At 41.3% G+C, this 23,880-nt stretch overlaps 2 protein-coding genes across 6 annotated transcripts; one reads left to right on the top strand and one right to left on the bottom strand.

The window, feature by feature from the left end:
* Nucleotides 1-292: 292 nt before the first annotated feature.
* Elgi (E3 ubiquitin-protein ligase NRDP1 elgi) lies at nucleotides 293-4,189 on the bottom strand. Of its 4 annotated transcripts, XM_076823809.1 has the most exons (4): nucleotides 3,950-4,189; nucleotides 3,619-3,773; nucleotides 2,573-3,178; nucleotides 293-2,288 (listed from the first exon to the last, which is right to left on the bottom strand). In XM_076823809.1, exons 2-4 carry the CDS (start codon nucleotides 3,706-3,708, stop codon nucleotides 2,019-2,021), a joined length of 966 nt encoding a protein of 321 aa, XP_076679924.1. In that variant the 5' UTR covers nucleotides 3,709-3,773; nucleotides 3,950-4,189; the 3' UTR covers nucleotides 293-2,018. The 4 variants fall into 4 exon arrangements, with proteins under 4 accessions (XP_076679924.1, XP_076679939.1, XP_076679916.1 ...); XM_076823824.1 differs by lacking the exon at nucleotides 3,950-4,189 and having other exon boundaries at nucleotides 2,573-3,186; nucleotides 3,619-3,929; XM_076823801.1 differs by lacking the exon at nucleotides 3,950-4,189 and having other exon boundaries at nucleotides 3,619-3,929.
* Nucleotides 4,190-5,303: 1,114 nt separating this feature from the next.
* Nucleotides 5,304-23,447, top strand: LOC143375032 (peptide transporter family 1). Of its 2 annotated transcripts, XM_076823748.1 has the most exons (10): nucleotides 5,304-5,419; nucleotides 8,046-8,086; nucleotides 15,435-15,513; nucleotides 16,236-16,464; nucleotides 17,781-18,055; nucleotides 18,360-18,442; nucleotides 18,613-19,026; nucleotides 19,926-20,160; nucleotides 20,883-21,466; nucleotides 22,241-23,447. In XM_076823748.1, exons 1-10 carry the CDS (start codon nucleotides 5,383-5,385, stop codon nucleotides 22,415-22,417), a joined length of 2,154 nt encoding a protein of 717 aa, XP_076679863.1. In that variant the 5' UTR covers nucleotides 5,304-5,382; the 3' UTR covers nucleotides 22,418-23,447. The 2 variants fall into 2 exon arrangements, with proteins under 2 accessions (XP_076679863.1, XP_076679855.1); XM_076823740.1 differs by lacking the exons at nucleotides 5,304-5,419; nucleotides 8,046-8,086; nucleotides 22,241-23,447 and adding an exon at nucleotides 11,894-12,290 and having other exon boundaries at nucleotides 20,883-21,502.
* The last annotated feature ends 433 nt before the right edge of the window (nucleotides 23,448-23,880 follow it).

Genomic DNA, 23,880 nt, shown 5'->3' with positions numbered 1-23,880 from the left:
CGATCTTCCTTTAGTAAGCGTAAGAACACCTAGAGAAGTTAAGGCAGAAGTTAATAAAGTAATATAATTGAGAATATTTACAGAGTCGATGTTCTTGCGAAGCTTGAATCGGACTTCGCTGTAACTAGGGGAGAGCTGTGACGATTTCTGTACAATTCCATTCTATTTGTCGGTTCAATTTTATTCCATATTACTGGGCGGGAACACGCGCCCGCGATGGAGTCTGTAAATTATGTACCGCATTGGCAGTTGCAAAGAGAATGAAATCAGCTATGCACCAAACGACTTGCAATACATAAAATCAGATTTATTATAGTCATAACAACTATCAACCTGCGTATAAAATTGTCTACAATCTTTGAATACACGTGCTTAGCTTCAAAAGAGAAGTATGCTTTTCAATGCTTAATGCATTGAGTGCTAAGGGTGTGCAGTGTTAAAATAGATATTCTTATATTTACAGCGATCCATTCAGTGTTCCCTCACAGAGTCGGGTTTAACATTCTTGCGCACAGTCGACACCGATGACACATAACATGCGCGATATTTACAACAAAGTAAACGTAATTTAAACAGTTATTTGTATATATATATACACATATATATATATATATATATATATATATATATACAAATATTGCATTGTAAAGATGACGATCTAATTTTACAAACGGAATATCGAGGGCCTAGAAACTTTCGTTCGGAGTTAATAGGTAGAAAGTCGTATTCTCGCTACAAAACTCTTTCGGAAGTATATTAATTACTTAGTACTCAATGTATTAAGATCACAAGCTCAATTTTTTAAGCTAATGACGAATGGCCATGTAGACATGAATAAATAAAGAATTACGTGTAAACGTTAAACCGCAAAGCAGTAGTAATTCATGATCGAAATGTTAGATGTTTCTTTGAAACTGAAATGAAGAAGCTGCGTGATAGAACCGTCTCGCACTCGATGATTTGTTTTGAAAGGACTAACTTATTTTGTGCAACGACAAACTAGAATATCCTTATTCGTATCTGGCTTAAACATATCTGAAAGATCAAATGTTTGTCGAACGTTTCTTATCGAATACGCTAATCATTGGTTACTTCCCTTAAATTATACGCGTCGCAAAATAGTAAGAGATCGATGCCGAAGAAATTCGAGACTGTTCATTTAATTGTCATAGATTACTACTTTCGATACGTTGGAACCATGGTTTTGCGAATTGCCCACTGGAGAAAGGAAGAGTCTACTACGAGCGTGCACCATTTTAATGGGCCTTGTAAATTGCAGACGATACTTATGGCTGTTATTCACGCAGAGTATATCGATTTATTGAAACGATCGTTGTATAGCATGTTCATTTCATTGTACGCACTTTGTAATGTTTTGTTAAGACCGTATAAATAACGTTGAGAAAGGCGGAAGAAAAGGTCTTCTTCCCGACACTCGGTGCTTATCTTTTAGAACACATTCAGATTCTTAATAGTAGCAATTACCATATCGATAATTTCTATTCTCTTGTTTCTTACTCGTCTAAAGTATTATATAGTAAAACGCTTACAGGCTTCTATGCATGTAAAAAACTTTCCTGAAACGGCCGACAAATAGTTGCCTCGTCAAGCATCGTCGAATGAAATAATCGAATTTATAGAAATGTACATGGAATCATTCAAGGACAACTAAAAGAAAACTGCTCACTATTTATCACGCGATTTCAGGAACTTTCACAATGAAACAGTATATCACAGTGTAACGATCCAGACATTCGATTAGATTTTTGTATGTGACAATTGCGTCTGTACAATTGCTTATCACAAAAGGCATATGTCGTTTGTCCCTTTCAACAGCTTTTGAAAAGATATCGCGCGCGTTACAGTCGCAAAGTACATTATGCGAATATCCCAGTATCTGCACAGGAAGTACAGCGATATCCCATACGCCTGGAAGATCGATCGCGGCGAATGTAACAAACAACAGAATAATTGGGCATCGGAACATTTTGGCACGCGCGCAGCACCGATACGAGCCATTACTCGATGCCGTGCGCAAAAATCATCACTAATCCAGGTTCGACCATCATATCCTCTGACATATGTGTATTATCGCAATAGAGAACTAGCACTGCTTGCTTCCCAGGGACCCGTTTGCAAACATAATTGTCGTATTGCCGTCTAGAATTTTGTCTAGTTTCGAGGGAGTTCAAACCCGGCGGCCACTTTCTTTCGTGGCAATTCTCCATCAATTCATCGATCACGTGCGGCGGGCAATTGTACTCCGACAAAGTTCTCTTTATCATAGTCTGCAACATTGCACAACAGTTATTTATCGGAACGGATTAATAGCGAGCAGTATATAGGGAATTCAATCCTGGGATCGTAATCCCGGGATCCCGGCCGTTTTCTGGATTCTAAAACTCCCGGGATTTGATACACCAAGTTATAACTTATCCCGAGAATTTCGAGAATTTTTAAAAACGTAAATTACTTTATGAACAACTGAAAAATATAAAAATGGAATCGATAAAACAGCCGGGATCCCGGGATTGAATTCCTTAGCAGTATATAAACTTGCAAATGGTCGTACCTGGAGCAATTCGTCGGGCGTAGAGATCATACCTCCCCACCTGGTGACCCTCGCTCTGGGGAGAGTGGCGGACCATCTCACGACCTCGTCCCTCTCCATCTGATGGGCGATGGCTTGCATCGCGGGGTTGGAGACTCTCAACGCTCGCATGAAGTCTTTTAGAAGATGTATGTCCCTTTTGTGCTCGTTTATTTGGAGCTGCTGCTCCCCCAATTCGCGCTTCATGTCGGCCAGCTTCTGCTGCTGGGAATGTATGATGTTTCTGAGCTCCCGCACGCAGTTGTGATCCTTCAGCTCGTTCTTGGGGATGATGAGGCTACACCCTTGCTCGCAGAGCATCGGCCTCTTGGGATTGTACTCGCACTGTTCCAAATGCGATACCAGACTGTCAAGCTTGACTATCACTTGGCATCCGTACATAATATTGTCGCAGCTGATGCAGAGGCGGGCCAGCAGGTTTCGAAGGATCCTTGGAACCGCCCTGAGTTGAGCGGAGGTGATCAGCGTACGGTCCAGGGGGCACGTAGATTGTCTGTTTATCCATTCGTTAATGCATGTACGACAGAAAGCGTGCTCGCATACAGGCGCCTGCAACATATTGCTCACCTACCAGTCTTTAAGCCAAACCACACATTTTACTAAGCTATTATAATCGTACTTTATGACAGACAATGAATATGCACGGACATATACAGGAGACGGTTCTCACGTGCTTCGCGTATAAAGCACAGATCTAGCGAGACCAACAACGGTTGCGAACATTTTGACAGAATGGTAGCTGTAAAAATTCAAGCCACTGCTTGACATTACGAGCTTCTCACAGAACACTGACGAATGTTATCTAGAAGACAGGCCGCGGCGGTCGTCGCGGTGCGTAGAAGTGACCGGTCGCACGCTCTAGGTCCTCGCTTGTGTTAATCGACAGAAATGTTACGGTAGAGCCGCGGAGAACGGGAGATGAGAAGTGAGGTTAAGTCTCGCGTAAACGCAGGGGAACTGGTTCATTGAGGAGGTTCGATCATTAGCGAGCGAAACAGAAATAATACCTGGACTGGGTCCTCCAGGACTCCGGAGCATATTGGGCAAACAAGTTCCTCGTCGACTTCGCCCTGAAATCGGGTCACGTCGAACCCCATAATGCGAGCTTGTGACCATACACTCGTCCTCCCGTACGAAGCGGCGAGCCTCTCCTTGCGAGACACTGCGGATCCAGAATCACAAAATTCGATGGCGTTGAACGTGAAAGCACCAGAATGTATACCGTTACTTTCCGCGAGTTAGCACGCGACCCGCCGATAGTCACTTTGCCCAAATGTATCAAACACTTTGCGGCGTCCCCATACGCCCTGAAATTCACTGGCTTTATGACATACTTACGCGAATTATCCGTTTTTGTAAATCATAGTAGGGTAAGCTCGATCGGGCCTTCTATCCGGCCTCATGGCCAAACATTCGTCGCCCCTTTCTTCTGCTGCACTTTCTTCGCGAGCATCGGGGGATGCGTGAGTTTATGTTAGCCTTCGAGATGAATGATAAGTGAACTCCGAAGTATAAAATACAACGGTAGTATTAGTAGATGTATTATTGTATTGTCATGCTATTGTGCAATATATTATCATGCTATCATACTTTTGTGCTATCATAGTGTCGTGATATGATACTATCATAGTATCATACTTTCCCGCTAACACAGTGTCGCGATATGATACTATCATACTTTTGCGCTATCATAGTGGTGTGGTATGATACTATCATACAATCGCGCTTATATGTCGGCATATCACATTTTTGCGCTATCATACGGAACCATCATATCGCTATGATATTCTGCTATCTTTCCATCACCCTTCCCCGCTATCATAAGAGCATACAACCGCGCCATGGAACTATCATACTGTGTATCATCATGTTATGACGATATCATATAATCATACTTTTGCGCAATTTGCGGCCACATTATCATACTACCATGTTATTAAACTATAATGTCATCATCATATACTATCACATTATTATATCACGTCCCGATTCTTCAGCAACATAAAATACTCGCAATCTGATTCGAGAAGTCACTGCACTTGAATTACAATTCACTGCGTAATATTTCCACCTCCTTATTAAATTATTACAACTGCAATTACATGCGCGACGATCGTCTCAAGTACTTTCCTTCTTTCCCAAAACATTACACGCTTATCTGTAAATAAAGCGTTGCTGATAAAATTCATCGATCTCCCAGGGGCCACACCGGAAGAGAAAATATTTTAAAGAAACTGATACGCGTGGGGTATTAAAATCTGACGAAACATTTCTCTCCTGCGCGGCATAACACACGTACACAGTGTATTCTAGTCTCCGCGCGAATCGAACGCTTATTCAGATTCTAATCGTATACATTCGGCCCGTTAGCTTAAAACACTTGTGTGGCTTCTCAATAAAGTAACAACGCAAAAGATACATCGTCGAGGAGCAACTATATCCCTTCCGATAACACGTTGTGTCATCCTCGTTGGCACCGCTAGAAAATTCGATTCGCCGTGGCTATCGCGCAGATTGCAACCGATTCCATTTCGGTGTTCGTCCTCGCCTTCGACGAACCGCGTCCAATCGGCGGAAGACTGCCTTTTGTATCTGAAACAATGTTACCCCCATCGAGCGGGCGATATCTATCTCCAGAATTAATTGTTGGCTTGCATGTTTCGATTGATAAGGCGAGATAATCACAAGATGATAACGGAATTGAAAAACTGGATCAGTATTCGTCTTAACGTTATAGGAACAGGTACGGTTTTGTCAATTCGAGCAGCACGATGAACGAACCCAAAGACTCCATGGACGCTATCCAAGGTACATACACGATTTCATGTTCCGGCAATCTTGCTCATTCACGTTCCACATTTTGGCAATACTATTTGAATTAGAAAATTAAAAAAAAACAAACGTGCAGGAAGTGTTACTTAAACAATTCACTTGACTGTTGTATAAGTTCGCTACAACATGATCGAAGTTACCTAGGGGCAACGTTTAGTTTGATCGTGAAAGGCACCAAAGATCATATTAAAGTCAAAATGACGTATTTACGTTTTGTGAATCAAAAATCGTTATTTTCTTAAATAAATCTTTGTTACGCTCTAACAGTGTCTGTCGTTTGAAGTTATGAAGTGCTTTGAAAAATGAACTCTGGATCTGAAGTGCATGCACTAGAAACATAAACAGTTTAATCAATATTATTATCGTGCCATTATTTCCACTCAGGCTACTTGAGCACATTTATTTCGTCATCGAAAATTTGGCGAGCTGAAATTTATTATGGATTAATTGGTAGAGGACTAGCCGTGGTACAATTTCCGATGCGATTAAATTCGTATTAAATTTCACGAGGTACGAAGAATGAAATTTTCCAAAAGAGAAATCCAAAGACTCGATATTTCGAACCCGTTATCTAATTACAAACAGACTGAAATCTCGTCGACTGCGGTCTACATACGTCGCGAATCGTAGACGATAATCGCAATACGTACAAATCTGCGGCATTTCATCATGAATAGATCGTCCCGATTTAATCTGAAATCATTTTGAATTCGAGCCGCTTACTACATCACTTTGGAGGGGGTGAACCTTAACACTCGTACATCAAGCAATTTTGCCTTATCGCTTTGTAACTTTGCACTCCTTTAATATTAACATATAATAAAAGTTCTAAAACTGTGAAAAAGATTCCTATCGAAATTTCTTCCTACACTTTCGATTGACTCCATAAATATTCCATGGAGTTACTGTACAGGGTGTTAAAAAAGTGATGGTCACTGCTTTCAGCGGTGAATCTACACCCCTGGATCGGTGGAGATTTGACAAAGAAAAACTGGCCGCAAAAATTGTTTGTAACGTTGAAAATTAATGTTATTTTTTCTACATCAACACATTTTCCTCGCTGAGAGGAGAAAAGTTTGAAATTAACCATATGTAGCGAACGCAATGTCTTTTAAAAAAAAATTGATAAAATTTTGGTAGGGGTGAAGTGATTCGTACTTATATGTATTTGATGAAACGATTTTTCACGATTTTGAGAAAAATTAAATGTCTCCCTTCAGCGAGCAGAATATGTTGATGTAAACAAAATGAACATTCGGTAATTTTAATTAGATATTAAATTTAAATTATTAAAATTTAATATTAATTTTAATTATTAAAAATTAATATTAATTTTAATTATTAAATTTAAATTATTAAAAATTAATATTAGGTAATTTTAAATATTAAATTCACATTATTAAAAATCAACATTAATTTTAATTATTAAAAACATTAATTTAATTATAATGATTATTAACATAAAGTTTTTTTTTACAAATTTCCACCGATCCCGAGGTGTATTATTTGCCCCTAAAAGCAGTGACCATCTCTTTTTAAACACCCTGTACACCCTCTGTGCCGAACCAGAGTTCTTCGTCCACCATGAGCAATTACAAACGAATAATTACGTGGTGGCTTAAACTTTATGTATTTGACAAGGTGACGCGTGTCAAATCGTGCCCCTTCCCATTCGGCGTCGATGTCTGATTGGACCGTGACCCAATTTTTGGAGGCAACACATCGCCATAGCGCCAGTTAGATCTTTAATGGCTGACATAACAGATTACTTTCTACTGGCGGGCACAACAGCTGGCGCTTTTAACCCCGTTGCACAGCCATTAGCGTAACGCGAATAATGACTGATCCTCGTCGATTGGAGAGATTCTCCTTTCCTCTCAATTCTTAATCAGACATGTCTCGCGGGACGAGCGTCATTTACGGCGTTTGTATATTCCCTGTTATCTTTGAAATATGTCAAATATGGATTTAATCGTCAATCTGCGCCAGCGAGCTGCATACCGATCGCGGGAAAGTCAGCCGTAGTGTATGCAACTGTCCTAGGATTTACGTCATTCGTACTGTTGATACATGTGATTATGTTAATGGGGTGGGTGTGAAAGGCCGAAGAAGAAATAGGGGGAAGGTGAAAGCTCTGCTAGTTGAATGAATAAGTTGCTACTCGGTAAGGAGAATCCGTTTCGATAAGGGTATCTTTGGATAACGAAATATTCGGTTTCCTGACGTTGATCGATCTATTTTTGAGATTTGCCTTTACTGGATACTAAATATTTTGTATTCTTCGAGGACTGAAAAAATAATGTTCTTATTCTGTTTCACTCTGATCAATAGTCAGCCTTAGTATTGAGTGATTATAAGAGGCTGCTTTTAAAAGGGATGTTCTACGACAACATGCTCTGTTATTATTATTATTATTATAATTTATTGTGCGAACGGGAAGAAAGATCCCTTTTAGTGTGCAAGAAGCCACCAAATGATGGAGGACACTGTGTTGCGTTAGAATTTTAATACTAACTTATAGGTAGATTGTCTTACTGAAAAGAAAGAATTGTGATTTCCGCGCTATAGGAATCTTATCAACCTGCTCTCTATGTGTTTTCAGATCACTCGGATAATGGCAGTAATGTGGAGGAGAATCAGAAGGTAAATATAAAGTATATTCGCTTATCTACAACAAGAAAGGTCTTGTTAACGGTAGAAACTGGATTTCAACCATCGGTGTAGCATTCTTACGATTCCGCGATAAGAAACGCCACCAATTATGTCACGTTCGGCGATCGTGAGGGAATTATCAGAAAAATCACACGTCCGGATTAAGTTCCCGGGAATCGCGCAACTTTTTATCGATACATATTTGATTTCACCTGGAAGAAATAAATATAAGAAAACAAGAAAGAGAAATTAGTCTCGATTTTTTTTCAATAAACTATATTGCGTTCGAATTAATTATGCTCTAGAGTCGAAGCCAGATATATTAGTCAGTGAGTTTCGTGAGGGGTATTCTCCCACCACACCGTTTACCTGCCTCGGTGCTCCTTTTCTCATCGTTTTCCGACTCGCTCTCGTTCCATCTCTTTCGCCTTCGCAGAACAAGAGCGAGCCAGAAGTGGTGGGGATAGTGCCGAGCTTCTAGCGTGTAGGCCAAACCGAGCTTTCAGCGTAGAAGTGCACAAACCAGAATAGGTGTGCGTTAGCTCCAAAAAAATTTAGGAACTTTATTGGTCAGAACATTGATTCTTTCTCGATAGCTTCAGCTAGTATTGGTCTACGCATAGCCTCGTAACGCACACAACTATTACGCTCAGAATAAATAACAGCCAAATGACTAGGTTCAGGCGAAGCTGAGCAGCGTTCCCGCTACCCTCACCGTACCTTGCCAGGGCCTCGCAACTCCAAATGACAAATCCACGATCGTCAGGTGGTGGTGGTTGATTTCTCCTCGATCGCTGTTCGCGAAAACGAATTCACCGGCCAATATATCTGGCTTCGACCTTGACTGCATTTTTTAATGCGAGACTGAAAAATGGAGATACAAATTCTCGACTTTACGAATTCTTCTTCACCTTCGGTTACCGTATCGTAAATAATTTGTGCACAATTTATACATAACCTGACAAGCACGACACTTACACTTTCACTGAGGGACATTCCACGCGAAATTCGACACTTTTTGGAGTAACATTTCGGATATGGCTAAATTTTGAATATGTCGTAGTCTTTAGGGATATATAAACATATCGCGAAGGATTTTTGACAATTTTGAAAAATGTCGAATGCATTTGTTTAAAATAATTGCACAAAAATGGTTAAAAAAATTTGTTTCTGAAACTGAAATAATTTGTTCTTAAAACTTCGATGTCTTTTCTACAAATCGCCGTAAACCTCGTCTCCATCTGTTCACTACTTCCATAGTTATAATTTATTGAAAAAAAGTTACCACTCACCTTCAAACAGCTGTAAAATCGACATTTTTGAAAATTGTCAAAAATCCTTCGAGATATGTTTATATATCCCTAAACACTACAACATATTCAAATTTCAGCCACATCCGAAATGTTACTCCAAAAAGTGTCCGATTTCGCGTGGAATGTCCCCCGAGTTAATTGAACTCTGAGCAGAGGAGGCGGGATATCGACGAATAAAAATCCCATGTAGCGAGATTGTCCTTCGTTATTATGTATTGGCAGTTAATTTCTTGTAAAGAGGAAAATTCAGAACACAGGGCATTTCAAAACACGGAATGCAGTCAGAAAGACGACTCTCCTTTAAACAAAAAAAAAAAAAAAATCAGTCGAAAAAGTAGAACGAAACAGTTTTGTAAGACCCTTTGTTTCCGAAGAAATCGATTTCAAAAATAGAATGCGCATAATGACGAGTTCTAAGTTGAAAAAACAAGTACCACACGTTGTTGTAAATTAGTTTTGTGCTCCTCAAAATTCATTGATGAAACAAGAAGTTATAAGAAAACACAGTGTTCTACATTTTTTATATTTATTTTTGTATTGTTCCACGTATTTTGGAAGCCCCTGTACATGTGTACCTATGTTGGACAATGTCGGTCAACGATGAGAGCCTTGATCTCAAAGCAAACAGATCGGCGTGTAAATTTGTCCAGCATCGTAATTCGTAACTCACGCCCCTGCAAAATGAACCAGTTTCACGAAATAACGTCCCGGCTCCTTGACCAGAAATCGTCATCAGATTTCACTTTTCTTTTTCCATCGAAAGGTTCCCCACGACCGAAGGAGCAGCCTCGACTCAGCTACTTCAAACGAGACGATTAAAAATCAAACGAAACTGTTCCTATACTAAACACAACAAACACGCCACGTCGTTTCCTGCCAGTTTATTTCAAGTAAATCGTCATCGATCATCGCTCTTTATCGCCGATACCATTAACTAGTAATCCCCCTAATCAACCATAATCAACCTAACACCCCCGATTACCTTCCGATATCTCCCCTTTCTCTCCCAGACAACCAGTTGCTACATTTTGCCACTAATTGAACTTTGGATTCACTGGCTCGAGATTATAGTTTCGTTCGACTCCCAGCCGTTATCTCTTTACGATCTTACAGTCATCTATCTAAAGTCTAAAGTCACCGAAGCACAATGTAACACCGATATCGCGACAATACCGTCGAGCCTTTCCGACGTCACGTGTTTCTATGAAATTTATCACTTAATTGTTACTTATCGAAAAAAGAATAAGATGCGTGAAGAAAAAGAACACGTGGCGTGACTGTTTTACAGCACTATCGCTGGATTAATTATAGTACCTATCCGAGATATAGTGACTTAGATGTGAAGTCCCTCAGCGGGGTCTTACCCGACACCCTGCTGAGTACTGGCCGCTAAACGTGCCTCCCTGCTCCTGCAGGACTGTTTTTAAAGAAGACCAGGACAAAACCGGGGCCCTGACAGAATATAAAATACAAATTGAAGATGCGGTTTATCATTATTAAAAGACATCAATTTGCTACCGGCTATTAAAAATTTTAACAATAATAAACCGTATCTTCCATTTCCGCTTTATTTTCTGTTAGGGCCCCGGTTTTGTTCTGGTCTTCTCTAAATACAGTCCTGCAAGAGGTAGTAGGGGCTGCGATGCCAGCTCGGGGACGGGTTCTCACGAGAATTTCCCCCACCTCGCGCATACTACGCCGGAGCAGCGTGTCCGTGAGCTCGGCGCTTCGGAGTCCAACTCACGGACACGCAGCTCCGGCATAGTGTGCGCGAGGTGGGGGAAACTCTCGAGGGAACCCGTCCCCGAGCTGGCATCACAGAGTAGTGGGGCACGTTTAGCGGCCAGTACCGAGCAGGGTGTCGGGTAAGACCCCGCTGAGGGACTTCACACCTAAATCACTATATCTCGGATAGGCACTAAGGTGAATGTCCCAATTTCTGCTCATGTCCCCATTTCTGCTCATTTTCTATTTTTCTTATTATTATATGCGTTACATTTGTACTATAGTTGCAACAAAATAATTCTAAACTATTTAAACATTTACACGAGTGTTGCACGAGCTTGCAATCGCTATTTCTCATCAGCAGAAATACGGACATTTAGAGCATTATATATTTAATTACAAATTACTAATAGTTAAACATCTTGAAATATATTTCTTAAACAGTTTCCGAATTGGTTGATTTATTATTAAAGAATTAATCAATTACTCTGAAAATTTTGATCGCGAACAAACTTTTTACACCTTCTTTATGACGAGTTACCTCTTAAATGAGCAGGAATTGGGACATTCGCCTTATACGAACGGCAGGAAACAGCGAGACGTTGCCAGGAAGCGCTTTTCACAGATTAAAACCGGCAACGCGCATATCTTGGCCACTGTGTGTTCAACAAGTCCCAACAACTTTTATAGAAACTGGTGTGTCGTTGTTTCGTCGCTACTGCTGGTCGTTCGCGTTACTATTAGACGCAAGGTCTACAGGCGTAATACGTTACGCGAGACGGCACTTTCACATTGCGGTACCTTCAATGCGCGCGACACACGGTTTACGTTCGGCAATCTTCGCCACTGTCGCGCGGTCTACATCGTGCTGCTTACATAGCGTATGCACGCTACCGGAAAGTCAACAGTACGGCTTTGTCTACCGTGCGGGGCGAACGGTGCCTGCTCTGCGCGAAAATATCGGCCGATCGGTGATCTATGCACCATTACCCGCCTTCCCGCCCGTCGTATTGGCAAAAAGAGTGCCCCCATGGAAACTATCAGCTGAGTCTATCTGTCCCGTGGAAAGCCGCTGTTAGTGATCAGTTTGAATTTCATCGCGGCCCGTGGTCGTGAATCCGAGCAGAATGGTCCTGATAGATCTGGACTCGAAGCAGGTAGGGATCTCGGTGGAATTTTCCTTCTTCTGTTTCGGTAAGGCGCTAGCGATTCTCGAGCACTCAGAGGAGATGCGATCCACGATATTAGAGTCCGTTATGAGTCGATTCAGATTGGATTGTAGGTCGGATTCGAAAGTCGAGGGTTGTTTGGTATAGTTTGCACTATATCGATGGGAACGTATTCCACTGGCGCAAGGTGAAAGGCGCGTTAGTTTCCCCCGGAATTGGAGTGTATGTTATTGGAAATTGATTGTAAGGTACAGGCATGGTGCATTATCAAATGCGGTGAATAACGATGGCTGTGTAGGGTGTCTTGTATGAAGTGTCGCGGAAAGTTTATTTGGGAGTTGATGATCATGATTTATACTTCTAGTGATTATAATACACTTCAATGTATCGATAATTCGATAGTCCACTGTATGTACCAATAGTCTAATAACCAGTTGTCTAAGTGCTTCGATCACTTTATTATTATAGTACCACAAGTAGGAAAGTCCTAGTACTTAATATTCCAAGTACTACGAATACACGAAATACTTTAAGTAATCTAAGTACTCCAAATACTCGGAGTACTTTAGGTACCTTAAATGCCCAGAATACTGTGAGTATTCCTGAGTACTCGTGAGTATTCCTGAGTACTCGTGAGTAAGTATTACCAGTACACCAAGTACTCTGAGTGCCCCAAGTACCCTAAGTACTCAGAGTACTTTAAGTACCCTAAGTATTACGAATACTCCAAATGCTCAGAGTACTTTAAGTGCCCTAAGTATACGGAGTACTCCAAGTACCCCAAATATTCAGAGTACTTTAAGAAGGTTCGATACCGGAAGAGAAATGATAAGAAAGCTTTGAAAAGAGTTTTAATCTCATGTTCAAAGGGTAGTCTGCATTGTGTCAAAGTTTCAAGTCGATTGACCACAGGTTCTTTTGAAAAAATTGAAATCAAAGTTGCGCTCCTATACACGAGCTCTTATGGGAGAAGAGATACAATTTCTATAAAGTGTTACACAGAGTCCTTAAAAATGATAAGAAAGTTCTAAAAAATGTTGCAATGAAAAGCTTAAATATCCCTGTGAAATTGTAAAAAAGAAAATCAGAAATAAACCGTACCGGTTTATTAGATAATTAAATAAATACACAGCAATGATCTCGTATTTTTAGAACAGCCTGAAGGAACTGTTTGAAACGTGGCAATGCTGTACGCCGGGTAGTGACGCATACAATGTACACTTGTACAAATCATACAGTAGAAATTAGTAAAAACACTACCAAGCTGTAAACGTGTATTTAGTAATTTGTTACGAACTGGTACAAACGCGCAAAAGGACGCCAAAAATTTGAGGTGGAAAGACAAAAAAAAAGATGAAAGCAAAGCGACGTTGCCGCATTTCACTCACATATTTACGCTACTTTTAATGAAAATATCGTGTTTCTAGCTGCATTAAACATACTTTTTAAAAGCAAAATATGTAGTAATAATTTTATTAGGAATAGACATGTTAATAACGTTTTTGCCCATATAATTTTTTTTATCTACAATTGGTATCACAGAGCTCTCATATATAAGCATAGGCTTACCCCTCTCGCCGTCTGCCCGGCAAGTGAGGTATCGAATCTAATGTATCGTGCTCTAAGTACTGCGAGTACTCCAAGTAGTCTGAACACTTCGAATTCCTCAGGTACCACCAACCCTCCCAATACAGCACGTGTGGGTACTAAATACAAGAAATACTCCAAGTATATCAAAGCACTCTAAAATATACCAGATTCACTATTCCCCCAACTAATCTCCAAAAAAATTGCCTCACAATCCTTGACAGAAGACACCTGGCACATGCTTACATCATTTCGTAAGTGAATGAACTGTAAGCGACAATTGAATGGCATGGTGAATACCAAACGTTACATACGTACATAATCCGCGCTATTATATAAACAGAGATCACATTCTGTACATGGGATACAGCTACCGTGTCATATTTCGGCGCATGTTATCAAATACACCTTATCACCAGTCGATGAAAACATTCAACATTCGGTGACGCGATTCTATGAAAATATTTATCTTTGTGACCACTCAACATGAATCAATCACTAATTAAAAGATACTGAATACTTCGAAACATCCGCCAACCACATTTTGGAGAACTTGACTTATCGTTAGCCAGCCGTCTACTTTTACACGTTACTTCATAAACGAACGCACTTCGCTTAATAGGCAATCCTGAATAATGCATGAAGGATTTATTCCTTGAAGTCGAATGTGACTCGGGAGGCTGCGGAATCTGAAACGCATTAAAGCATGAATTACAGGAAAGTTTACGCATTTCGTTTAATTAGTTGCATAGCTTCTAGTAGATAACGTAGTACGCGTAATTGCGACCACGGCGACTGTTATCAGTCGTTCTATACTACAACTCACTATGTAATAAGTAGGCGCTTTTATATTTTCTGCTTCTTTTCATTTTTTATTGCCATAATCACGAGCTTATCAGTAAGGCTCTTGATACCGTGTAAGTCCCGAGTAATTGTAGCTTTAAATAGGTACCCGTGCCAATGCTACACATCGCGAATTAACAACAAAAACCTTGAGAATAGTTATGATTATTCAGCGGGCTAATTTCTGCATACCCTTTACTTTGTTTAATATCTAATTTAACGGAGAAATAATTTCAACAAATGTAATACTATTCAGAAAAATTTGAAAATAATTAACAAATGAAAAATGAAAATTGATCTTGCGTTTCTAAGTCTGTGCCTATTCTCAATAAAGAGAAACATTTTCTTTTTATAACTTAGAAACAATTTCTGTTGAAACCAGTTAGAAATACTGTTTTGTTTATATTAATGATTGCTGGTGCAAAGTTTCTACCATAAGCCTACGAAGATGCTGTGTTTCTGAAGCATGGTCTAACGTGCCGGTGTTCGACGTAACAGACAAGATTGTACATAGCGTAAATAATTGCATGAAACGCGTGGCCTTCACGTTTTACAAGAGAATCAACGATTCTCCTCTTAATCGACAGCGAAGTTAAACGGGTCAACACAATCATGTTACCAGCGTTTCTCGTTCGTGCTATACTTCGTTACTCGAATCGAACGTAATCTATTTCGTTCTTCTTTTTTTTTTAAACTTTCCAGAAGCTGAAGTACCCGAAGTCGGTATTCTTCATCATCAGCAATGAATTCTGCGAGAGATTCTCCTTCTATGGAATGCGAAGTACGTAAAAATGTTGATTCACTTTTTCCCATATTTTCGCAGGTAAGTAATGCTGCAAAGTATCTTTCACTAAATTGGTGAATTTCAACTGTGTAGATGTGACAATTATACAGGGTGTACCACTCGAACATGCTAGGAGGAACACTTTCTTTACAAGGTCATTTCTATCAGTTTTCAAGATCATTACTGCTTTATAATGGAACCATATGTTTCTCTGTATGCTACACAGTTGAACTCGCCTTGTTGGTGGAACAGATATACAGGGTGATCCACGTAACCTTGTACGGTTAATATCTTGGAAGCTCCTGGATCAATTTTAATCATTCTGCTCACAGATATCATGGATTCCGTGGTTCTTTAAACTTATAATGTTAGTGATTCCCAACTCCCCCTCCCCCCTCTCTAGGGGGTTAAAATGGGGCGTGACTTCAACTTTTCTATAGAGCCACAGTAGTGGCAAAGATATTGTTGTGTAACGAATAGAAATTTAATTATTGATTAACAGAAAACTGTTTAAAATTGAATTATGAATCCAAAACAAAAATCGGTCAAATTCTATCGTGTACACTATCTATTAGATAATGAATAGGTTTGAAGTTGATATAGACTTAACCTCAGTGTAAATAAGTGTTAGTCAATTATTGAACGCGCAAAAGCCAAGAATATCATAGTCCTCTTTGAAGTACAGACACAGATTAATATCGACCAATTTCTTTGTTTAGCTGTGTTGACCCTCTACTTGGTGAATCAATTGAATTATGAGTCACACTCAGCCACCTCGATATATCATGCTTTCATGATGCTCGCCTACTTCTTCCCTCTATTTGGGGCGGTGCTGGCGGACTCGATGCTTGGGAAGTTTCGCACGATCTTGTACTTGAGCATCGTTTACGCCATCGGGCAATTCCTTCTGTCTCTCAGCGCGGCCCCGCCAGTAGGGCTACCCTCAAGGTAAGACGAATGGCGTTTCATCGTCGATCTAAGCTACCCCTCTGTCCAACTTGTGAATGTTACTATTAAACAGTTTTAATGTAAACCCTTTGTGGTCACCCGGGGTGTGTCACACCCCACACCAATTTCCAGTTCAAATCTCGCGCCATTACGGATTCGAAATGAATTTAGGCTTTGATATTAAAATTTAAAAATTTGATGAATTTTTACAGAAATAATCGCTTCTTCCCAGAACTATCTCTTCAACTACAAATTTACATTTCTAGAAAAAGGCTATTACAGCATTACGAATGTACAATTATCACTGGAAAGTTAAAAGATTCAAAATACGAAAATAGTAAAAATGGTAAAAAATGACGCTGCGGCGCAGTGAACCCCATGCGACTAATTTGTGATTATAAGAAGAAGTGACCACGGAGGGTTAAAGGAATCTGAATTCTGCTCTGGTTGATAAGTTCTGCGGGTAATTCTGCAATAAATATGATTCATGTTCATAGCATATTTTGAATTTTCATTAAACAACCATGTGTTCATCGCGTGAATGAAACTTTTGAATTCGAAGTTCGAGATTTTCCCCTGGCAAAATTCAAGGCAATGATCGCTCTGGCAACCCCTTCAGCTACTATCATTACAAAATTTCAAAAACGTTACGTTCCATACTGATTGAATAGTAATCTACAAAAAAACACCTGCATCGAGCACTTGAATTAGCTATATTCGAAATTTTTCACGCAGAAATACCTTCAGAAGTTACCAGTTTCATTGATACAGCGTTGTCCCGTTAAGAGCACGGATCCTCCGTTCCGTTAAAGGGTCATTCTGATTTGCGCGCCGATAAATTAAGCGATTTTCGGGATTTTATAGCGCAGAAAATAAATATAGTAATGGTATGTATAAAACTTTTTGCTATTTATTAAATAACATTTCTAGAGTAAGTGAAAAATATAAACGCAATAAAATTAATGTCTTTAAGAGAACATTTCTATTTCTATCCCCGCTACTTCTCTTGTAGTCACCGCGACAAGTGCGAGACTGAGAGTAGCCGCAAACGTTCGAGATAAGTAGCGAGGTCATTGTATTACTAAAAGAAGACGGCAAAGACGAAAAGCCAGCCGAATAGCATACCGTTTTGTTAAGAGACCCTTTTCCCTCGAGCGGATAGCTTACAACGGGACACCACTGTATTTCCTCTGAAAGCGCACAATATATTTGGATGCCCTGTAATGGGGGCAAATTATGCTCGATTTAAATTGTATAAACATAAAGTGTCTGTGAATTGATATTTAAAAACATTCGTTAAACGTCTAATTTTGTAGAGAATTTTCGTTGGTTGGTCTACTCCTTATAGCCTTCGGCACAGGCGGGATAAAGCCTTGCGTATCTGCATTCGGCGGTGACCAATTCGTTTTGCCCCAGCAGGAGCGCTACATGTCCACATTCTTCTCCCTGTTTTACTTTTCCATCAACTTCGGCTCGCTTATATCGACCTTCCTTACGCCGGTGCTACGCAGCGACGTCACATGTTTCGGCCTCAACTCTTGCTACTCGTTAGCGTTCCTCGTCCCGGCCATCCTCATGACCCTGTCCATCGGTGAGTTCCACGACAAATCGGATATAAAATCCTTTCGGTGCTTGGGATTCGAACACTTAACTGCGTGCGGAAACGCTCCGGCGGTATCCAACAACCACGCTCGTCGAACGCCCATCGGCGTTTCTCGCACGAGTTTTACCTCGAAGACGATTTAATATACAACATGTTATATACGGGGTGGACGGATACTTTTCTGAGTAACTGTATATAGAATCATAGCACCCAAAGGGTTAAGTTAATTCGTTAATTTATCTTCATTCGTACCTTTAATTATCCTTTTTAAACACATTTCTTCTTTTACCAGTGATATTCGCACTTGGCAAGCCTCTGTACAGGATACGGCAACCCACCGGGAACATCATGCTGGTCGTCTCCAAGTGCATCTGTGTAAGTTTCATGTACTTCGTGTTTAACGAATATTAATTAAAATGATAAATTAGAAGTCAGATAAAACACGATAAAACTGTTTCCCTTCGGTACATTTATCTGCCATTTTTAATGGAAAAACATGCATGCAATTGTTCCCGGTGTCTCCAATTCCGTGTTGGACACTCCAGCACGCCATTTCCAAGAAGTCAAAGTCGAAGGGCGAGAAAAGGGAGCACTGGTTAGACTACGCTGACGACGAGTACGACCAACCGCTGATAAGCGACATCAAGGCTGCCCTGCAGGTCATAAAGCTGTTTATCCCTATACCGATATTCTGGGCGCTGTACGATCAGCAAGGCTCCCGATGGACGCTTCAGGCGGCCCAAATGGACGGCGAGATGGGCAGTTTCCTGCTGCAACCCGATCAAATGCTAGTGGTGAATCCTCTTCTGGTGATGGCGTTCATCCCCCTGTTCGAGACATGTATCTATCCGGTGCTGTCTAAGGTCGGGATCAGCACGCCCTTGAGAAAGCTATCCCTCGGCGGCTTGCTGGCCGCCTTGTCCTTCGTTATATCGGCATTCGTCGATCTTCAACTGGAGGTACGTGAGCAAATTAGTAAATTATATAGTCTATCGCGCCACTCATGGTCGAGATAGCGCAACACGATCCGCGCATACAGGATGAGATGTTATAAGGACGTTTGTGACGTTGACGTTGAAAACTGATTTCTATTTGTACGCTTAAGGTATTATAGAACGTGTGAGTCACTAAACCCTCTACGGACTTGAAACTAGTTGAAGTGTTGACCGTCTCCGGTGGCGAGACGGTTACCGGAGGGACGGAGAAAGGATTTAGTTGTCGACTCAGTCGGTATGACCGGGTTCGGCGAAGATCAAGGAGTGTGGTGGTTAAACAAATAACATTTATTTATTGGTCGGTCTATCTCTAAGTACAAGAGTGCCGCGGTGAGTCTCGGGCTGTGAACTCCCAAAGTACGGCTGCTAGTCGCGGCGGAGGATAACCAGAGGGTTTCCGCCTTAGCCTATAATCCGGTTGCGGAGAGACATACCTCTCTCTCTCTGACGCAGTGTAGGAGCGAAAGATTGCTTCTCTCGCTCTATTTCGGATAAAGGCTGGTAATGACACAGCATATAGTGATGGCCGACAAAAAACCTGTAACAACTCACGAATTCCAAAAAGCGAACACTGGATTTACTGCGTAAAGCGGTATATCTATCAAGCACCAGTGCTGCGGATTTCGCTCGCCGCGGCGTTTATATTGCGTGGCCGTACATCTTCGCCCGCGAGAACCGCCGCGGGGCCGCGGCCGCCCAGCGGCCGCGGCGCGAACTACGTCTTTTGCTTGGCGCCGTACGCTCACGCGGCGCGTGACGTGACTTCGTCACAGAAGTTACTCGAATATTTACAGTTCTATTGGGGATTAATGCTGTGGAAATAATCTGACAACACAGTGATACAACCTTCTTTCTTTCCCTAGGGAACGCAACCGATTCTACCATCGGCGGGACTGACTCAAGTGCGAATATTCAACACTCTAAACTGCCCTGTGCCTATGACTATTGGTAACGCTACGACTGAACTTCAAAACTTGGACATGTGGGTGAACCAGCACATCGAAGTAAAGGGCACGCAAACGTTGAGTTACAAGGCGGACTTCACGGGATGCAAGACGGCTGGCTACTACAATCCTACTCTGAACAGCGTTGTGTACGGTGCGTTTGCAATTAAGAATTCCATCTTTCCCGAGTAGGAACTAGAGTTCGTTGGGCTACAGTGACTCGCATTAATATTCGGACACTTTTTAAAATCGCATAACTTTTTTAGAATTGGTCCAAACAACTTGAGTTTTTTTGAGAAGCTAGAAGGATTAGTTTGCTAACTGACGCGTTTCGTCGTTTTGAAAAAAAATGTATTTGGTTGGAATAGCGAAAAGAATAGTAAAGGTCGATTTTTAAACTTTTTTTATGAGCTTGTAATGAAAATTCAAAAAACCCGTTTGTAGATTGCAGTAAGTTGTATGCGTGCCTAAAATTTCATCAAGATCGGTTAACGTTGCTCCGAGCTACAAACGTTTAAAGATCGCAGAATAAGGTCGAGAATCGCGAAAATTCCCGAATTCAGCGATTTTATTCGCTAAGAGCTTGCGACTCGGAACTGGCGGTGAGCATTTAACGTTCCTCGCCCGCTTTCAGTCCCTCTGACTCGCTCTCGGCCTCGGAGGGCATGAATGAGCCAGAAGTGGTGAAGATAGCGCCGAGCTCTTAACGTGTAGGCCAAACCGAGCTCTTATCGAATAAATACTGTATTTCTGCTAATTATATGACTGTATCACTCTGAGCGTCCAAGCTAAAGAACTTACGACCCACCTTCTGTAAATCACGTTTCGCAATTGTTTTGATTTTAAACTTAATCGATTCCACGATTCAATTTTCAGGAAACATGGCACTCGAGGAAGCCGCTGCAATCTCCTACGTCATCACGCCCAACGGCCTCACCTACCATTACAAGGACTCTGTGAGTAAATCTCGAGATGGTCTACCCAGGGTGCGCGGCCTCTTCTCCGTAGACCCGCCGGGGTCGTCAGTCACCGTGGAGCTAATCAGGGCCGGCATACCCCTCACATTCAACTGGACCACCACCGACCCTCAAGTCAGTGAGCTGAATGACGTGAAGCACGACACATACGACATAGTTGTGAACGGCGAGAAAGTGAAAAGCGACGTGCCGCTGAAATCGGGCGGGGTGTACACGGTGGTTGGTTCTGTCACTGCCAGTGGAAAGCATGTGAACGTCGTAGTCGTGACACAATCGAACTCGCTGCACATATTGTGGATGTTACCGCAGTACATCGTTATTACGGTGGGCGAGGTGATGTTCTCCGTGACTGGACTGGAGTTCGCGTTCACCCAGTCACCGGACAGCATGAAGTCACTGATGCAGGCCGCCTGGCAGCTCACGGTCGCCATTGGCAATCTAATCGTGATAATCATCTCGGAGGGGGCGTGGTTTGATAGGCAGGCAAGTGTATTTAGCGAATAGTTCTGTTTATATAGTAAATTCTCGTTATAATCTCATTTCCACGATGCGCTGTATGCTCGGACGCTTTCCCCACCATTTCTTGGAATCCTTCGATCGAGAGTGAGGGAACCCGGGAGTGGAAAAATTGGCCCTTCCCACAATCTACCGCTTCCCAAAGTTGAATGCTCCCCAAAATTTGTAGCTGCCCAAAACTTGATGCTCCTCAATATTCTCGGCTCCCCAGAATTGATCGCTCCCGAAAATTTATCGCTCTCAAAATTTGCTACTTCCGAGAATTTTCCGCCCCCAAAAATTTATCGCCCCCAAAAATTTATCGCCCCCAAAATTTGAAGCCCTTCAAAATTTTTCACTCCCCAAAATCTGCCGCTTCCAAAAAAATTTTACTCCCCAAACTCTGCCCCTTCCAAAAAATTTCTACTGCCCAAAATTTGTCGCTTCCCAAAATTTTTCACGCCCTAAAATTTGTCGCCCTGTGCTGCAGCCTACTTAGCCTATACCCAAATCCGCCCGTGGTGCAAACTATAATATAATTGAATGTAATATGGTATTATTCGACAGCTTTGTTAAACGATATCATGTTATCGTTAGTATTTGAACTAAATACCCAACCACAAAATGTGTTCTATAGAGACAATAATATGGCACTAATAGCTTCCTGTGGTTTGGATTCCAAACTTTGGAACACCCAAGGGTTTATTCCACCGTGCCAACAAAATTATGTATGATTCTGAGCTTCCTTTCTCACGTTGACAGGCTTACGAGTTCTTCCTGTTTGCGGGACTGATGTTCCTGGACATCATAATATTCTCCATAATGGCGAAGTTCTACAAATACGTGGACGTGCCAGAAGACGACGATCTCACCGAGGAAATTAGCATGACCGACAAGCGAGGAACGGAAAATAAATCTTACAAGGACGACGAGAAGTAAAATTCAAATTATACAATCTGCGTGAGTGTCTTTCTGCGCTTGTCCTGTACGAGCGCGATGTGTTCGAGGCGATTGGAACGCCAAGGGTCGCGCATGCGCCGCGAACGCCTTCAGCTTCTGAAGAATACATCGGACCATTTCGATGATCGAAACGATCACAAGATTAATTCGTAATCTTCGTGAATAATGTATATACAACTTACAAGGTGGGTCACCTACCTCGGCCACCTCAAACTACTTGTAAACTGTTTGTTACGTGAAAATATATTTAAATCAAGATTTGCACCCACATAGCACAGACATCTGAAAGAAGTGTACGTCCGTTTTAGGTCTGGACGGCTTTAGGGCGTCTTTTGGGCGTCCTTAGACGTCTGTGTGCTATCTTGGAATAATTAGTTGTTCCTATGCCCCCACAATTCGAAAAATTTTTGAACGCTGTAATTGAATGTTACAAGTAATTCAAAGTAGTGGAGTTAGGTGACTCAGCCTGTATATCTTGATTTTCTACCCTGCCCCAAGGGTAGCAAATGTTTTAAAGGGAACAACGCAACGAGAGGAGTAGAGAATTAAATCGTGAGCATAAATTGTCTCTCTCGACAAAAAGTGAAAGGTTTTACATTAAAACGACAACTTATTGTTGAAGCTTTATACCATAACAATTACTGGACGAGCATCAGGCGGAAACTGTTCGAATGGTTTTATGGTTACTCTGTCTCGCCTACGAAACTTTCGTACTTTGTAATTATAGAAGAAGCCGATGTTCCGTTGACTTATAATGAAAGTAATAAAATTCTAACGAGTGCGATTAATCGAAGACGTACATGACATCTGCGATATTTCGCTAGTGCAAATTGGGACAAGTTATCGCGCTTCGTGATAATAGGACAGTGTACATTCAGCATTGGAGATTGCAGTAAATACTTCGTATCGTTACTCGTGCCACTTTAGATTGGCCTGCCTCCGTGAAATTTGTAAATAAAGATATAAATATGTTTCTTTTTTAATAAAATATTAACTGTTATGTAACACATACTTATCGTGTGCTTCTTGATTAGCTTCTTAAAGGAACTCACCATCAGTCCTCAATATCTGCACGAATCTGTTAATTCAAATATAACTGCTGCGATATTAATCGTGAAATATCGATAAGTATCAACTATACAAGGTATGAAACTTCGGGACATTGATAAATGGCGATAACTACCGATTCAAGTCGTCGATAAATATTGATGATGGTGTATACAGGATGTTCCAAAATTCAGGGACAATCCGGAGAATTCAATATCCTGATGCAAAAAGACGTCGAAAAGTTCTTTGCCGCTTTGGGCTCCGACGCTTTGTTCTCGAGATATTAGCAGTTGAATATTAGCGGTCCAAGTTCCGGGGCGCGCGGTTTATAGCCGAGTCAGCTGAGCGTGGAGCAGTGACCGCTCGCGTGCGCACGCAGGAGGTTCACGCGCACA

This window comes from Andrena cerasifolii, chromosome 1, assembly GCF_050908995.1.
Source record: "Andrena cerasifolii isolate SP2316 chromosome 1, iyAndCera1_principal, whole genome shotgun sequence".
Taxonomy (NCBI): domain Eukaryota; kingdom Metazoa; phylum Arthropoda; class Insecta; order Hymenoptera; family Andrenidae; genus Andrena; species Andrena cerasifolii.
This window is presented reverse-complemented; position numbering and strand designations above follow the sequence as displayed.

Bases quoted from the DNA above. Each gene is read 5' to 3' on its own strand.
- Elgi (XM_076823809.1), bottom strand. From the start codon at position 3,708: ATGGGGTTCGACGTGACCCGATTTCAGGGCGAAGTCGACGAGGAACTT. The intron at 3,179-3,618 runs GTATTATTTCTG...AAAGACTGGTAG, and splicing joins TCCTGGAGGACCCAGTCCAG to GTGAGCAATATGTTGCAGGC. The intron at 2,289-2,572 runs GTACGACCATTT...GCAATGTTGCAG, and splicing joins CGCCCGACGAATTGCTCCAG to ACTATGATAAAGAGAACTTT.
- LOC143375032 (XM_076823748.1), top strand. From the start codon at position 5,383: ATGAACGAACCCAAAGACTCCATGGACGCTATCCAAG. The intron at 8,087-15,434 runs GTAAATATAAAG...TAAACTTTCCAG, and splicing joins ATGTGGAGGAGAATCAGAAG to AAGCTGAAGTACCCGAAGTC. The intron at 16,465-17,780 runs GTAAGACGAATG...CTAATTTTGTAG, and splicing joins CCAGTAGGGCTACCCTCAAG to AGAATTTTCGTTGGTTGGTC.